Source organism: Acipenser ruthenus, chromosome 1 (genome assembly GCF_902713425.1).
Source record: "Acipenser ruthenus chromosome 1, fAciRut3.2 maternal haplotype, whole genome shotgun sequence".
Classification (NCBI taxonomy): Eukaryota; Metazoa; Chordata; class Actinopteri; order Acipenseriformes; family Acipenseridae; genus Acipenser; species Acipenser ruthenus.
The window spans coordinates 73,648,837-73,664,359 of NC_081189.1; the positions used below are offsets into that span (position 1 = coordinate 73,648,837).

Here is a 15,523-nt window from a genome sequence, read left to right on the forward strand (position 1 = left end):
TGGCTTGTGACCATCCATCTTCCTCTTGATCACATTCCAGAGGTTTTCAATGGGGTTCAGGTCTGGAGATTGGGCTGGCCATGACAGGGTCTTGATCTGGTGGTCCTCCATCCACACCTTGATTGACCTGGCTGTGTGGCATGGAGCATTGTCCTGCTGGAAAAACCAATCCTCAGAGTTGGGGAACATTGTCAGAGCAGAAGGAAGCAAGTTTTCTTCCAGGACAACCTTGTACTTTTTGCAGTGGTCTCTTAATTTTTTCCAGAGCTGTATATATATATATATATATATATATATATATATATATATATATATATATATATATATATATATATATTATCTTCTATTACTGCAGCATTGATATTGTTTGAGCAGTGCCAACATACGATGTTCCCCTTGAAAGATGCACAGCTTGGAGCCTTCACCTTCTTTGCTTCTGCTCTCCCACATGATGTTTGTGGGAGCAATGGGCTGCCCCTCACTCCAAACTCCATCAAGATACTGGGGAGGTTCCAAATCCTAAAGACCATAACCCACCCCAGGCTCTGCCAGTATGTGGACATCACGAGGGGAAAACACGGTAAGCTGCTTTCTCATTATCTTGAGAAAGTGCACCATTCAGACGATTTTGATGATTTTTTTTTTTTTTTCTGGATTTTTATTTCCCCTTTTGAGAAACATGTGCTCTGCCTTTGTACTTGCCAGAGAGAGGAAAGTTAAGGGTTGAAGAATCTGAATTTGTGCTGTTTTACTCTAGCACAGCTTGTCATTTCTGTTGTTTCAGAGAGATTGGTGGTAGTAGCTGAACACCATGAGAGCAGTGTGGAAGACTTGCAGAAACAGAGGAAACCTGTGAGGTAGTATATCATATATATATATATATATATATATATATATATATATATATATATATATATATATATATACACACACAAACATGTTGATTGTGTGGTAGTTCAAACAAGACCTGAGGAAATAGAGATCAGATAAAGGCAAGCAGGTTGTGAAGAGATGTTTCTGAAACAGTAATTTAAAATGAATGGCAGTAGTACAGTATGTTAAAGAGCAGAGAGCAGTTGAATTTATAATACTGGGTCCTATTTTGAAGCAAGTGGAAAGGCAAATGCAAAATTCCTGTGAGAAATAAATTGAAACAGCATTTTTTCCATCGAACCCGTGAGGGCGACCGGAGCGACCTTGCGTGTGGTGGTCATCTTCTCTTTCAGGGAACGAGGGTTACGGTAAATAACCTAACGTTCCCTTTCAATTCGAAGACGACCACCACTACATTAGGTATGGGATAATGTATACCAAAGCCGACGCGAGGGAGAAGGAACGGCAGCATATGAGGGACGCAAAGGCACTGTCTAACCCAGAGGTTAGTGGTGTGAACTTAGTGAACATCCAGTGTGACAGACGCTGCTTAGAGAGGGGCTGTCCTAGGGTCCGTGTTCCGTGACAGACAAAGAGCTGGTCAGATTGATGCAGAGCTCTTGTCCTAAGCACGTAACATCTCAATGCCCGCACTGGGCAGAGGAAATCCAATCTCTCAAACTTCGTCGAAGCAAACTGAGGTGGATGAAAAGACTCCAGTTTCACAGACTGGTTAATGTGGAAAGCTGTAATCACCTTGGGGAGGAAAGCGGGGTTGGTGCGCAGCGACACCCTGCTGCCATCCTCCCAAATACACATGTAGGAGCTGTGCACAGACAGCGCCTGCAGCTCACTGATCTGCTTAGTGGAGGTGATAGCTAAGAGGAAGGCTGTCTTCATAGACAGGTACTTCAGCTCTATGGAGTGTAAGGGCTCAAACAGGGCCTTCGTGAGAGCTTCTAGTACAATATTAAGGCTCCATTTGGGGAGAACAGTCCTCCTAGGAGGGCGTAATCGCCGTGCGCCTTTAAGGAAACGGTTAGCCAAAAAATGTGCACCCGGAGACAGAATCTACGGGGGCATGGCAAGCAGAGATAGCCGCTAAATACACCTTCAAGGTGGAAGGTGATCTTCCAGCATCAAGCAGTTCTTGCAGGAACTGCAAAATGACTGGCATAGGGCAAGTGATGGGGTCATGGTTTCTAGCCAAACACCAAGCTTGAAAATACACTGAGTGAGGTAGAATACAGTATTGGTGCACCGAAGCATCGGGGGCACCGAATGCAGGTGTTATTGACATGCTGTGGTGCTAAGCACCGAGGCATGGAGCATCTAAACACCGAGGGCGCCAAAGCACTGCGAGGCACCCAGCTTTAACCGCGAGACAACACAACCCGGGGTAGCGCATAGCATATGCCAGGGTGGAGCACCGGCTCAAGGAGCTGTGGCATGTTAAGCAGGAATAAAAGTGTACTGCTTTTTTTTTTTAACTGCAAAGGCAGTAATAGGAAAACATACAGGCTTATACACACAGCCATTCAGCTATGGGAGAAACACGTTCACCATGCCAGGCGGGTGGCCAAGCCGGCGGATTCAACTGAACAGCGAGGCACAGCAGAGCTGGGTCCCGGTGGATATCATACTACATTTTCTTTTTGAACTGCAAGGCAGTAAAGAAAAAACACATATACACACACAACAGCAAGGTTGTGAGGGTAAAATAGCAGTCACGACGGCAGCGCGTGTAACTGCCTTTTTTTTTTTTTTAAACAGCGCACCGAGTAGGCAGGCTGAAACAAGCCGGCGGAAGCCACTCAACAGCGGGGCCAGCAGAGCTGGATCCCAGTGGAAGAATCACGCTTGTATTACTTTTTATTTCTAATCTGCAAGGCAGTAGAGAAATGAATACATACACACTCCACAGCAAGCTGTGCGGGTAAAAATAAGTTACAACAGCAACGCGGGTAACTGATTTTGTTTTGTTTTTACCAGCCCACCGAGTAGGCGGGCTGAAACAAGCCGGCGTAAGCAACTCAACAGTGCGGCGCAGCATAGCTGCGTATTATTTTTTATTTCTAAAATGCAAGGTAGTGAAATAAAACCACACATACACGCGCACAACAGCAAGCTGTGAGGGTAATACAGCAGACACCACGGCAATGCGGGTGAACTGGATTTTTAAGTGCACGAGAGGGTGGGCTGAGGCAGTCCAGCAGAGTCAACTCCACGGCGGGGCACGGCAGAGCCGGGGTCCGGTGGAGGATCACGCGTCTCTTTTTCTTTTTAAACTGCAATAGCAGAGGAAAACACAAAAGAGCGACCGCTGTAAGATTTTAAGCAGACTGGAATCGCAAGTAAACACAGCGTAGTAACTGAACAGGGGTGTCTAGCCTGGACTACTTGCAGTCACACAACCGGGACAGCGCGTAGCCTACAGCGGAGTGGAGCACTGTCTACAGGCAGAGGGCAACGAGGCAACGAGGCACCTCGTGCACCGAGCACCATGGAGGCGCTGGGCACCAAGTGCCACCGACCACTGCTTGCTGTGTAGTAAGCAGTGCTTACGCAACGAGCGCAAAGTGCACCACGTGCACTGCTTGCCCTGTGCATCCCAAACGCCGTGCGCACTGCGTACCGTACACTACGTGTACTGCGTACCATGCAGCACCGTGCGTAACCTCACTAGAGTGATAGAGGTCCTAGCACTTGCGCACCACGTGCACTGTGCATACCGAGCACTGCGCACACCGAGTACTGGGGCACTACGTACACCACGTACCGTGCAACGCTATTGTGCACTACCACTGAGGCGCTGGGTACTATATGCCTATATGATAGCAATACATTTTTAATTTTTCAACAGCAATCGGTTTATTATCAGATGAGCAAAATCAACTGCACAATGCAGATAAATAAACTTAGACAAAAAAACATTTTATAGACTTTATAGAAAAAGTTATATATATATAATTTTCTTTTTTTTGACAAAAGGGTATTCCTTTACCTTGAGTCTAAGGTTGTTCACAATCAACACAGATAATGGGCTTCTCCATGCAGCATTTTTGCACAGGGCACAGCTGTCCGAAGTTTTATTTTTATTGCACTTGCCAACATGTCATTGGCATCTTTTGCGGGTCTCAGCGGGGTTGCCAGCTTCAGCTGTTGATACACGCTTGGCAGTCTCCTTCTGTTCCAAATGCTTCTTGCGAAGTTGCTGTGCAAGAAGCTGTAAAATATATTCTCTCCTTAGTAAATTCTTCTCTGTGCATTCTTTGTAAAGTATCCAGGACTTGATGGCTGCTAGGTCCAATACATTGTAAAACACCTGAACAGACCACCGTCCGGAGCCAGCTTTCACGGAATACTTCCATGCCATCTGATCCAAAACATCAACTCCATATTTTGTTGCGTTGTAAAACTCCACGGTCCCTGGTATTTATTTTCACTAGTCATGATAAATGCATGAAGTTAATTGAAAGAGACACTCTGGTTATCAGGCAACTGAAGTCTTTCCAAACCCTCACATGCATTGGTTAAGAAATATGTTTGCTGCTCTTTTGCTGTTGGATGGATCACTACGTGTGTGGCTTACAAACCTTATGTGTCAGTATTTCCTCAATCACTTGCCACCCCCGCCCCCTCCAAAAAAAAAAAAAAAGTAAATTTCAATTTTTATTCCCTTAAAAAATTGCCTTTGCCTTGGTAATCAACCTAACCTAATAACCGTCCCTTATTAGAAAGCAGAAGTTCAAATGCACGGTAATAAAGGGGGCACTGAAAATGGCACTCAAGCCTATGTAGGAACATAGATTTTAAAGTCATAGTTTAGGCTGCACTGTAGTACCTGTTTTATGTCATTTAAGATAACTGTTTTAGTACAGACTGGTGCTGGTACACCACAGTTGTGTTTATACAGGGAGGTTTGCTCTGTTTGATTATGGACATTTTCCAGTCCACAAAAACATCGAGCTAATTACAAAAACATTACAGCATTGTGGACCTGTATCCCCTTTGTCATTTATTATCTGCACATGCTGTTCTTTTTAAATATGAATCATGTTTGGAAGAGTAACTGCTTCTTTGTTTAATTGGGGAACAACCACTGCCACATAGGGCCGGACCAAATCAAAGTTAGCGCTTAGCGAACGAGGACGCAAAAGCATTCGTGGTAATAAAACTCCAAGTGAAATCTCGCAGAACCAAACAAGCCCTTTTCACCCTTCAAAAAGCAGCTATCGCTTGTTGACTATAACTGGGTTGAGAAGGGGGAGTGGTTTGCTATCGCCCGACCAGATCTGCGCTATTCCAGCTATAAATCACTTTGCAAGTCTTTCACAGGACCGGATTTTATAGTCAACTAGGAACTTGTCGAAAGCTATCGCTTATTAAGCAAATAGTAAAAAAATTACACTAAACATCCTCATATTTGCAAAAAAAAAAAAACCAGTACATGCCTCAAGATGACCTCATATCGAACACTTGCACACAACACTGAATAATTTAAAATGAATAATTTACAGTATCAAATATTATTACCGTGTTTCCTCGAACTTAAGTCGCCCCTGAATTCAAGTCGCACCCCCAAATACGGACACCAAAAAAAAAAAAAAAAAAATACCCTGAATGCAAGTCACATTTAACTCTTAATGAAAAAAAAAACACCAACATTAATGGTTAAATTACTTTTTAATTTCTAGGTGCCAGCAGGGAACACTGTATTACTGTACATTAAAGCATCAGAGTACGTCACCTACTAGATTACAAATGGGAAAAGAAAATATGTACAGTACAGTACTTTCAGTATTGAATGACAGTCATTGCAATTTATGGTAGCTGTGAAAGGGTAAATTACCTTGAACTTTATTTCAGTCAGCTTTATTGTCCTTGTTTGTTTAATTTAGCCAATGTGACTGTTATGTTCGCAAGCAAAATTAGTGCAAGACAGAAATGTGTCATTCATTTTAGGTTTGAGTTAGGACTTTGGCATTTACACTAGTGGTGTTCCCGTAGTTAAACCAGGCACAGACCATAATAACAGTAAGTTAGAGAATCAAAGAGCGATGGAGAATCCGCCATTATCTTAGTTTTCTTCAGCAAACAAAATTACTTTTCTTTTAAAAGTTGCATTAAAAAATGTTCATGAAGTTGGCTGTGCAGCCATTTTAATATACCGGTACTGTACCGAGAGTAATATCTCTAGTGGGCAGTACTGTGTACAGTTGGTCTTGTTCAAGCGCACCAGAATAATTGACAAGCGCAAATGTAAATTGGTACCCTAACTAAAAACCTTGAATCCAAGTCATCAGATAACAGTGGCCATAAGGAAACAAGCTGGCTGATACTGAATCAGCGCACAGAGAATATCACGGACATTTGCAGAGCTTTTTTGAGATGTTATAGTAATAAAATAATGACTTGGATCGCATTATTGAGGAGTTTGGTGATAAAACGAGTGATCAGGAGATGATTGATCGGTATGTACGACTATTTTTATTATTATTATTATTATTATTATTATTATTATTATTATTATTATTATTATTATTTATTTCTTAGCATATGTGAAAGCTATAGCGAATGAAAGGGTGGGACAGGGCTGGAGATTCCTAGTGAGTTTTGTTGATATGCAGGGCCTTTTAAACCCGTTTGACTGGAAAAAAAAATACTTTTAAACAGCGCGTCTAAAATTAACTGCGTGCGTGAAATTAAATTGGACCTGACGCGCCTGACGCGCACTTAATAAATGGACTGCAAAGGGTTAATAAAGCAATACGTATTATTTCTTTAATACATACAAACAATAAACCTTTTTCTACTTTTTCTACTGCATGGAGCAGTGTCTCTTTCAGTGATGGTAAAGCTTTTTAGATATATTTTCTTTTATTTCTTGTCTTTGTTGTAAGCTACGACTACGGTACATTTTTAGTTTTAAGTCCATGGACATACTCGCACGTCATCTGTGACGTCACCTACTTCTGTTCAAATTATTCATTTCTTAAAGGCACAGTGCTCCATTACATTGAACTTCGATCAAACTCGAGGAAATGTAAACAACTAGAATACTAATAAAGAACATATGAATGTTTTAACCACTTTAAAGATATTTTAGTTTTTAACATTTGGTTACTCTCGTAAAGTACTTCAACGTGTTGGCCTACACAGAAACATTATGAAGCCCAAATTCTCAGCATGTAAGAACAAGCCCAACGTTCCAGTACAAGGGAGCACACATTTTATTTTGGCTATACCGTGTCAGCATGCCAAGCGGTCCCCTCGAAACGTGTAAATCTGTGTAGATAACTAAATTACGTAACATCTATAATGGTAACATCTATAATGGAGTTTTTAAATTTGCTTTGGGTTTTTGACAGAAGTAGTAGTAGTAGTAATAATAATAATAATAATAATAAATAATAATAATAATAATAAAATACAACTACCCGACTGTCCGTTTAAAAAAAATAAAAAAATCTGCTCACAGATTTTTTTAGAGGATAGTGATGCTCACATGATCGATATGATCTGCAGTGTGGGACTTCATTCATGTATAATCCAGTTAATAGTATTGGTGAGTGATTACAATTTAGGGCTTTGCATTTTGTATTCTTTAAGATGAATATACAATAGTTAAACGAAGTTGGAGTGTTGCATGCATTTGGAGATAGAAATGAACGAGGGAATGCCAGCACATTCTTTTCGGACCATTTATCAGGAATTAATCATTTTTCATGTTTATGTTAATCTGTTGATTAGATCTGGACAATTAAACGTGGAGAAAAAATATGACAAAAAAAAAGCTGCGCTCAGAAAGAGCAAACAGCTAAATAATAATAAAAAAGAAGAAATAGGCAAAAAACGCTAAAAACCCTCCCCTAAAAAACACCTTATTGTAAGTTAAGGCTTTTGATTGGAGATTTGTATGGTCAGATTTAAATGTAGGATTGTCTGCTGTAGATGTGCAATGTAGGCTAGATGAGTCAAAGTGTCCTTATATTAGTAAGCATACGCACAATCTAGTACACATAATTGTGTATTTCCAGATAAATAAAAAAGTTACTTTGCCTGATCTTCCAAAGATATGTCAGGCAAGTAGAACTGAAGAGCCGCTCAAGTAAAGCACAGAACTACATAGAATATGTGCTAACAGTATACAAATATAAGGAGACAGTAAAAACAGAAGAAAATGAAATCTGAAGGTGCTTGCTCTTTAAATATATGTATGCTTTGAATACAATAAATAAAACGTTAACTGTCAGAATTCTTACAGAGGAAAATACAAAACAACACAGACATTTTTCCATGTTGTATTTTATGTATTTCCAAATATTACCCTACAGTACTTGTATCAATGCCCTGCAACTGTGAAGCTACAAATTGAGTACACAAATTAATAAATCAAAACAAAACAATTTAGAACAGTGAAGCATCATAAAAACCATAGTAAGAAACAAGGTAAACTGCAAATTTACACTGCAAACTACTGTGGTAAATTTTTCTAAGGGAACATTCGATACAATTATTTGACTCCTCTATGAGCTATGCCTTTGCACTTGCTTTACAAATTAATCGTTAGCACATTTGCATTTGCACTTGCATAATAATACAGCCCTATGAATTGTGTTGTACTTAACTTTTTTTTAAGATGTTTTTGTCTTTCTTGACTAAGTAAAGAAAAAAGACTTCTGTCATGATAAATGCATGAAGTTAATTGAAAGAGACACTCTGGTTATCAGGCAACTGAAGTCTTTCCAAACCCTCACATGCATTGGTTAAGAAATATGTTTGCTGCTCTTTTGCTGTTGGATGGATCACTACGTGTGTGGCTTACAAACTTATGTGTCAGTATTTCCCCAAGCACTTGCCACCCCCGCCCCCTCCAAAAAAAAAAAAAAAAAGTAAATTCTTGTTGACTGCCACATAGGGCCGGACCAAATCAAAGTTAGCGCTTAGCAAACGAAGACGCAAAAGCATAAAACACATAAAACACAAGAACAGTTCCAAGTGAAATCTCGCAGAACCAAACAAGCCCTTTTCGCCCCTTCAAAAAGCAGCTATTGCTTGTTGACTACAACTGGATTGAGAAGGTGGAGTGGTTTGCTATCGCCCAACCAAATCTACTCAATTCCAGCTATAAATCACATCGCAAGTCTTTCGCAGGACCGGATTTTATAATCAACTTCGAACTTGTCGAAAGCTATCGCCTATTAAGCAAATAGTAAAAAAAAATAAAACGCTAAACATCCTCATATTTGAAAAAGAAAAAAAAACAGCACATGCCTCAAGACGCTACACTGACCTCATATATCGAACACTTGCACATAACACTGAATAATTTAAAATTAAGAATTTACAGTATCAAATATGATTATGTATTATGCCTATTATTATCATAATATATGTTGTGTTTGTTGCATCATTTAACGAAACACACACAAGACTGTTTTCTTAAATGTTTAATAAAGCAATACGTATTGTTTCTTTAATACGTACAAACAATGTAGAACTGGAATTATCAGCAAAATGTTTTACTTTACCAAAAGATATGTGTCAAAAGCACCAAAACAAATGAATTAAAATAGACATGATAACTGTTATTTTTTAGATGTTTAATTAAAGGAGCTAACCAGTCTGAAGGTTTGGGGATATAGCGATAGACAATTTGCATGCTGGTGAGTATTTTGCAGTGCTGTGCACATGAGGGTCCTTAATATCATCTTTTTACCAAATATCTGCAATTTGCAATTTTTTTGTTTCGTAAAAAGGAAAACAAGTCTATTAATTAGGTTATTTAAAAAGTGTTTTTTTTTTTTTTTTTTTTTTAGTTTTTAACATTAAAAACTAGATTTCTCTGTTTGCAAAATGTGTTTCAATTTGCACTTTTGCTCCTGTTTCCTGGTTCTTCCCTCCCCAAAAACTGTGAACTTGCACCAGACCAGTGACTGGTTGTGTTAATCAATAACATGAAAATGGTTTGCTCTCTGTGGCATGTTTTCAGATCATTTACTCCAGTATATAATTTACTATTTTTCCAGCACATTACAGTTTGGAGAGAACATCAGACTTTTAAAGTTTTTTTTTTTTTTTAAATACTGTCCCCACCGTAGCCACATTCCACAGCAACTATAAGGATTAGATTACTGGTGATGTTAAATGTAGATGTTTAATCTAATGTAGTGTCTTATTATTTACCTTGTTTGTCTTTCTCTTATATCAGCTTCCAGGGTTTGTTTGGGTGTCAGTAAATTTGAAAGTTCTCTCTGGAGATTTGACACTGTGGTGTCTTATCACTTGGAGTTTACTATTACTACCTAATTAGATACTTACAAGCTTGCAATATATGGTGGTTTTTTTGTTGTTGTTGGTGGTCTGTTTCTGTACCCTATCTAGCAACAATTGGAAGAGCTAGGTAACTTATTGTTCTGAGCAGTTATTTGCAAGTGTTATACTGTTCAGATCTGTTGTATTCCTTTCAAATCTTTGTTTTGATATGGTGCCCTACATTTTTGAGAAATGTATTTAATAAATCATTCAGAAATATTTTTAATAGCTGCGTCCATTGCCATCTAGTGGAAGCAGAGAAGTGCAGTTCATAGTTTTTCCTTTATGCAGCACAATTAAATTGAAAGTACAGTACTTGAGAAGAATACTGCCCTCTAGTCTGTAAATTAACATGATGTGTTTGACACATCTAGAAAATAAACAAAACTGCTATTGTTGCATTGCTTAACTTGCCAGGCCCAAGTGTAGGAAAGATTCTTTGATCCCTAATAGTTCTACTGATGTGCTACAGTTGTCTACTAAATATATAACATCTGCTACTGCAGTATGCCGGATGCAAAGGGTTAAGGGGAAGAAGGTTACTACTGCATAATGTTCTGATCATATTTGATTTATTTCACTTGAAATGTAAACACTCAGCTAAAGAAAATATTTGATTGATATACTCACCTGCTTGACCTAGTAAGTACTTCTCATTGCTTTTGTTCCAGCCATGTGAAGGTCCTCCAAATTGCCTATGAGGTATTAGAAGGACTGGACTACATGAACAGGCATGGGATGGTTCACAGAGCACTAGGACCTCGCAATATCCTCATGGATCAAAAGGTGTGTTCTTTTATCAATTCTATAGACAGCTTATATATGTTTATAGATAGTGCATATGTACCTTGCAGGTGCTCCATAACTACTGTATTTGTTTTGTGGCATGCTAGGATATGTTAATGTGTCTAAAATTATACATCTTCAGTCACTCTAAAACAATAAGTGGGCTGCAGTGGTGAGGTTACATTCAAATAGGTTTCTGTCTTGTTTTGCAACATTAATGGACTTCAGCAAAAATATAATACAGTATCTGGCTTATTGTTCTGTAATGCTTTTCATAAGTGCATATGAAACATCCTGATGCTTTTCTGTTAGATGCTTAATCTGCAAATTAACCAGCATGGTTTTCTTTTTGGTTTCAGGGACACATAAGACTGGCCAAGTTTGGTCTCTACCACATGACTGATCATGGTGCTGATGTTGACTTTCCTATTGGGTATGAACAAACTGCATCTGCTGTGTTTAAACAAATAGTCTGACAGAACATTTTAAGAAGGCACTTCCCATTACATTTGCAGAGCGTGGCCTGTTTGAACACTTTCTTACAAAACACTTTCTCATGCTGTACCCCCACATTCAAATACTTTCTTACTTTAGGTTCAGAAAGCCTTTTGCCACACACACACACACACACACGCATCCAAACCTGCTTCTTTTGAACATCTCTCTTTGTACCTGTGACCTGCCATCTACTTTTGACATGTCAGATAATATAGTACAGTCAAAACCATGACATATTTAAGAGGATACAAAGTCTTGTAATCGGACTGTATCTGATAGCTGAAGCTTAAAGGTAAAGGTAAATAAATTAGTGCTGGGACAAACATGGGATTTTCATGTTCGGATAATTTAAATATTTGTTCGGATATTCATTTTTCAAAAAGTAATAAAAGCCATTATATTGCTCTGATCGCAGGCAGAGACAGCATAGCAGGAGGGGCAGGGGGCGTGGCCATGGACACTGTGTGTGTCTTTATTTTACAGCAAGACCCTACAATATGTTACATGTTAAAATAGAAAAATATCCCAGGAGTAAAGAATAAGTTGTGTAGGACTTTGTTTACCCCAGTGAATTAACTACAAAACAAAGGATGCCAAATAGCAGTTCAAGTTAAACGTTGTTTTGTTTATTCCCGAAATGGTACATAAAGGTGACAACGCATTTTAGTTTTTTCCTTTTTTTCATTTCTTGCCATTGACGTTTCTTCATAGTAATCAGTGACCATAGACACGTTTTCATAAAGTAATAACATGAGGTTTACTTGTGCCGTTTTGTAGCTGAAGCTTCGATTACATATTGGTGAATCAATGCATCAAATTAGAACCCAGTTTGAAGTCTCCCATTGCTGGTTTGTGTTAAAACCTTGAGTGTGTGAGAGTGCGCTCCTGTTAGTGCTAGTACGGTAGATTAGCGCGTTGCTAGGATACACACTTTAGACGTCTACATTCGCGTTGGACAAGTCAAATCAGAAGTAGGCCTATTTAGTAACATTTTCTTGATTTAAAAATGAAGGCAATAGAAGCTGAATTTAGTACGATAGTTAAATTAGTCAGGATTTGTGAGATTAATTCAGATGCTTTGCTTTTGGACATAAAATGTTAACAGTAATGAACAACCACAGATCAGATAGAAATTACTTCTGTTAAAATATAGTATGTTTTTATTATTATTACAGTGTTAAAGGGACATCTGATGCGGACGCATGTATGTTCTTTTGTATGTTCTTTTCAGTTGTTAAAAACTCAAGTCCTTTATTTCTTATTTCTTTTTTTACAATCGGAAGTGTTCTAATTTGAATATAAGTTGTGCCTTTTTTGTTTAACTATTATGCGCAACAGTGTTTTTAGTTATTGGGTCTTCTGTTAAAAAAAAAAAAAAATTTAAAAAATGAATGTTTGTTCTTTATTTTGAAAAATAAAACGTCAATGCATCGATTATCGTTGAGTAATTAGAAATGAGGGTGCCGATTGCACCACTAGAATATATAGTCTCAGCAGCCTATCCAATGGCCAACGCATCACAGACTCACAGGGTTTAATGCAGTTCCTCAATCAACAAGAGCTGAGGAGCTCTGACAAGTTGGTCCCTCTGTAAGAAGCAGAATCTGGGCGTGAATTGGCAACTACAGTTCCCAATCAAGCATCTTAATAACTGTACAAAAGGTTGGATCCCGCTGGACCAAGCTCATCTTCCATTGCTTTATCTACAGTACACCCACAGAAGGCAGCAGTATTTTCAGTAAGTGTCATGCATGATGCAACACTGCCAGTGACTTAATTTTGTTACAAAGAACAAGAGGGGAATAAATATGCAACACATACATATACAATGTAAAGTAAAAACTCGGTATTTCATTAGTATAATGCACATACTTTAAATCCATGAAAATAATACACATTTTTGAGTTAGGCTTTTCAGACTTCTAAATACCCTCCATCACTGATGTGTTTTTTTCTACTTTCTGCTGTAGCACATTCACAACGGCAAGTGATGTTGGGCAAACAACAGACAGCTTCAAATCTTTAAAAGGCGCAGTTACCAGTTACAGTACCTTCTTATATTGCAGGCTGGACTGTATATATCATTGTATATGAAAGATCTATGGCCTCAATAATTGGCAGATAGGCACCAGGCACTGTGCTTTTGCCTGTAAACGTTCCTAGTTTCCAACATCGTCATATTAAAAATATATTAATCTTTAGATTTAATCTCATAATTCATTCCAAAAAGAGTACTGCTGGTGAAGACCAAAGGTGTGTTTCACACTGTTAATATGAAAATGTAGGCGACTTAAACCTATTTCACTACATTAAGAAACAGACCCTATAATGAATGCATTGTTAGGCATAGTTGCCTCTATTTACAATTGAAACCACGTGTGGGTAATCTTGGGGACTATTTCAGTGCGTTTGGCCATGTGTTTATTGCTTATAACTGGAGCCACATTCAAAACGACAAATACAATAAAGCCTGTTTCCGTAACATCCTATTACAGAATGGAATGGAAGCTGATTGACAATTTATTTGTGTGTTGAAGAACCCCTTAAGCCATAGTATCCACTTTCAAAGAGACTGCTGTGGAAACCTAATAAATCCAGACATTCTAATATTGTGCTTTGTACTGACTAGTGTACTGTATATGTTGAAACTATATACAGTTTCTAGCATTTACAGAGTTTATATTTATACGATCCACATGCTTAAGTGTAAAAAGTAAGCTAATCTTAGGCATTTGAAATATGATTTGTCTTACATTTTCCTTGTAATATAGTATATAAAGTATATGGGCAGTTTTGGACAGGGAGCATCTGCAGTTCCTAACAAAATCGATCAGTCTTGCCTATTGTGAGTGCTATTTGCAATAGGGAGCTGCATATGTAACCAAATGGCAGGCGTTCCATTAGCACTAGAGGGACAGCCTGTTTCTAAAAATTTTGTGACATGCCTGAACTAGAAACGTTTAGTTTTAGAATGAACAAATATAAATACAACTTGGCTGGACAGTGGTTCATCATAGTCATGACACCATTGTGTCTTATAATGTTTTGAATTTTAGAATGCATATCACATTATTGTAACCCTATACTAGAATGGTGTAGACTACACATACTGTACATAGTTGTCATAGACAGGTGTATTTACTGTGAAAATAAAAAAAACAAAACTATTTGTTTCTTTCTACTTTTAGAAAGATTGATTTATAATTAAGTTTTAATATTGTGGTAGCTTACAGGGCTGAATATGCGCAGCTGGTTGTGACACTTTGCTTTGTGATTTTATTTATTTTCCCTGCAGCTACCCCTCCTACCTGGCCCCTGAGATCATTGCTCAGGGCTTTGTCCACCCGACTGATCCCACACGGAGTGAGAAGCTTCTGCCCTCAGGCCCCAAGAGAGACGTGTGGTCCCTCGGGGTGATTGTCTTTGAACTCTGTGTGGTAGGTAGCATTGTGTACAGCAGGTAGAGCCCCAGTTACAAGAGGTCACTGACAATCCCTGCAAGGTTTCACAATATTGATATGTGGATGAGTCATCTTTTACTTCACAGATTATCTTATTTTAACCGAATTTCAAAATGCTGCTTTCCGGTAACAACATACCTTATATTGGTCCTGTAACTTGCCTTGTACGTTTGTTTCTGGCTCTTATTGGAATAGTGTAACTTTTTTTTTTTTAAATAAATAAATGTGTATGTTGCCTAAAAACAGGATGAATATGAAGTACCTGAATAATTCTAAAATTAATAAATACAAGTTATAGGCTGGTTTCATAGACCCTGATTAGCACTAGTCTTGGACTACCATACCTAAAGTAACAGGAGGCAGTCCAAGACCTGTGCTAATTGGGGTCTGTGAAACCAGCCCTATATGTTTTGCCTAATCCAGGTACAGTACTTGCTGCCGAAAGCTACAGTGTAGACTGAATACAGTTGAACCTAAATACAATACAATATACAGTATGAAACAGTAAATATTTTCTGGTGCCACTACATTTGTAAATCTTCTACTACAATGTTATAATCCCTTGTCAGCTTGCACAAAAATACAGC

At 38.5% G+C, this 15,523-nt stretch overlaps 1 protein-coding gene across 1 annotated transcript in view; it reads left to right on the plus strand.

The window, feature by feature from the left end:
* The window catches only part of LOC117420452 (TBC domain-containing protein kinase-like protein), an 80,595-nt gene that overhangs the window by 744 nt on the left and 64,328 nt on the right, over positions 1-15,523 (plus strand). The window contains 5 exon segments of the mRNA XM_059029524.1: positions 356-580; positions 785-857; positions 10,863-10,977; positions 11,337-11,410; positions 14,771-14,912. Coding sequence (XP_058885507.1) covers positions 356-580; positions 785-857; positions 10,863-10,977; positions 11,337-11,410; positions 14,771-14,912 — 629 coding nt within the window.